Below are 3041 nucleotides of genomic sequence, written 5' to 3' on the forward strand. Positions count from 1 at the left end.
TAATACCAAAGGCACACTTGAGAGGGTTCATCTTTAGGCAGAATTTGTGGCAACGCTGAAAAACTTTTTCCAAGTCATAGAGGTCTCGGTTTGCCTTAGTAGACTTGACCACCAGATCATCCACATATACTTCCACTTCATGATGCAACATGTCATGGAACACTAGAGGCATAGCTCGTTGGTAGGTTGCCTCGGCGTTTTTTGAATCGAAAGGCATCACCGTATAGAAAAAATTTCCTAAGGGCGTTCTAAAAGCCGTCTTTTCTGCATCTTCTAGTGCTATTTTCATCTGGTTATAACCACTGAACCTATCCATGCAGGAGAACATCGAATGCCCACATTAGAATCGATAAGTGTGTTAACATGGGGCAATGGAAACTCATCTTTCAGGTAGGCTTTATTCAAGTCGTAAAAGTCTACACAGACCCTGATCTGACCGTTCTTCTTCTACATAGACACAATATTTGCTAGACAAGTTGGGTACTATATAGGCTCAATGAGCTTGGCCCTCTGCAACTTTTCTACCTCTACCTTAATCTTTGCTTCAAGATCAGGGTGATACTTTCGAGCATGCTGCTTAATTGGTTTAGAGTTAGGAAAAGTGTACAGATCATGAGTGACAAGGGATAGGTTAAGACCAAGCATCTCTTCATATGTCCAAGCAAAGACGTCACTGTATCGTTTTAGTAATGTTATCAATTCTGCCTTAGCTGCTAGAGCCATTGTATCGCTGATAAACACTGGCTTACTCTACCTAGGTAAGTCACTGAGGTTAACCTCAGCAAGTACCTCTTATTACGGTTTGGGTCTATCTTGCATGCATTTAGGGGCGGTGTAGACGTGCCCTCGGAGGGGGGCCTTATGCTACTACAGTTCGGACTCTCGATTTTGTTGTCGTGGTTTTTAATCTGAACCAAAGAGTCCAAATCTGGCAAATCGTTTTGAGAAACAGATTTTTTTGAAAAAGTAGTGCCAAACATGGACTGCTTTGCCAGATACAGAGTCGCCACCTAAATATTTTGAAATGGGAAAATTTAGGAAACCCTGACTCGGTGCCGATGGCCACATGTCCGTCATCACCGGAGTTGTCTCGGCTCGGGAGCTTGGGTACGATCGGGGAAGGTCAGCTATGAGCACCCCCTTTCGCCCGGTCCGAAGACCGGCCTCTACTAACCATGATATCCGATTTTGAAAACGTTACGTGTTCTTATTCCATTTATTAGCCTAGAATTACTATGTTATGCGCGCAGCAAACAAGTATAGACTAGATTGCCTAATTTGGAAATAAGCATTGCATATCCGTTTGTTTTGAAAAGCGCTTTGGAATTTGCTACTCGCAAGTAGGCTAAAATACGGATTTCAACGAGTTTTTCCAACTCAAACAATCCAACCTCCACTCACAGGCATTAAAACATTTTAACACATAAGCACTTAGCCGCATGGCAGGCATACTGTCATGGCAACACTCACACACATGTGGGATGCTAAAGCATAAATACTTACGTCGTACTCCGTGCCAAAACAGTAAACTAGTCAGCAAACATGCATGTCGTAGTTCATGTTAAAAATGGCTAATGCATCACATGCAAAAATACAATCTAGGCAGGCTCGGCTAACCCTAAACATGGCATATGAAATGCGATCAATTACCACATATTCAATTTGTGAATTGAAGTACAGATGCAGCTAGCGTGATGTACCGAGCCTAATGTATGTGATACAAATGTATGGATGCACGCATGCATAGCATAAGGTATGCTAATTTTAAAGATGCCCTAATCTACCATCATAAGCAGGTAAATAAAAGGGAAGAAAGAAGTGGGGATTGGAAGACATACGCACCACCCACACACACTTATTACAGATTTGCCCTCACTCGGAGGGATCAAATAAATATTACAAATTAATTAACTACGCAAGCTAATTAAATATTACAAATTGCCTAATCAACTAAGCAAATTTAATTAAACTAAGAAAACAGTAAATCGCCTCGGGAAATGCGCCGCCATACGTGAGCTGCCTCTGTTTTCCTTCCTTCACTCCTCTGGAGGTTGCCAAAACCTCAGGACTGCTTCCTTGGATGCTGGGAGACATCACCGGCTGCATGGAATTGCCACCGGCAGTGGGATGTGGCCGCCGGCACAAAGTGGAGCTGTCGGCAGAGAAATGATTGCCGGTCGGCACTTTACATTGCCGGTCGGCAGAGTGTTCCTGCAGAATCTGCAAATGACAGCAACAGAGGGCAAGGCAAAGCATGGCAGCACATTTCAAGGCATATGTGCACCAACCATGTCCCTTATCATGGTAATGACTCAAAGGGGCATGTGTCTCGATTCTCGGACCACCAATCACGCATTTCCATGCATGATGGCCCAAAGAACCAAGTATGCAACTTTGATTTCAAATGCATGCAAACCGATCAAACAAACTAAGGCCCAATTCCTATCATCAAGTCAAGGAACAAGGCATGCATGCAAGATGCAATGCAACCTAAGCATGCAAGCTAAGGATGCAACATGACATGGCAACAAGCTTATGCAAGCATACAAGCAAACATGGGACCATGCAAATGGATGTAAAGATGGACTTATACAAGATTTGGGCAGCTCTAATAAGGCCCAAAACAGTAGCCAAAATGCCCAAAAATGGAGGCTAAACACACATGCACACATACACATGTTATGGTCCAAACCCCAAGCATTAAGCAAGCAACATTCAAGCACACTTGACAAGAGATTTCATGGACGATTAGCATGCAACATGAGCTCTAAAATCATGCTATAAAATGAAGCCCAATCACATTAAACAAGACAAGCAAATGCATGCAAGCATGGTCCAAATACTTGAGGCAAGTCATGAAGCTTTGAAGCACATTTATCACAACAATCATGTCATGCATTAAACAACTAAAAACAGGTTTTTAGCATGTTAAAACAAGGCTAAAGGACTACTTAGATGGCATCTAAGTGGCTCAAATTTAGAGGCATGCACAAGTGCCAAAACAAGGAGCATTGCTACACAAGCTTATGAGGCATTAAAGA

At 42.7% G+C, this 3041-nt stretch overlaps 1 protein-coding gene across 1 annotated transcript; it reads right to left on the minus strand.

Moving 5' to 3' along the window:
- Positions 1-285: 285 nt before the first annotated feature.
- On the minus strand, positions 286-723 carry LOC145802668 (uncharacterized). Its single transcript, XM_082895430.1, has 2 exons — positions 532-723; positions 286-447 (listed from the first exon to the last, which is right to left on the minus strand). Exons 1-2 carry the CDS (start codon positions 721-723, stop codon positions 286-288), a joined length of 354 nt encoding a protein of 117 aa, XP_082751556.1.
- Between the last annotated feature and the right edge of the window lie 2318 nt (positions 724-3041).

Source organism: Camellia sinensis, chromosome 11, assembly GCF_055761805.1.
Source record: "Camellia sinensis isolate YWXY chromosome 11, ASM5576180v1, whole genome shotgun sequence".
Taxonomy (NCBI): Eukaryota; Viridiplantae; Streptophyta; class Magnoliopsida; order Ericales; family Theaceae; genus Camellia; species Camellia sinensis.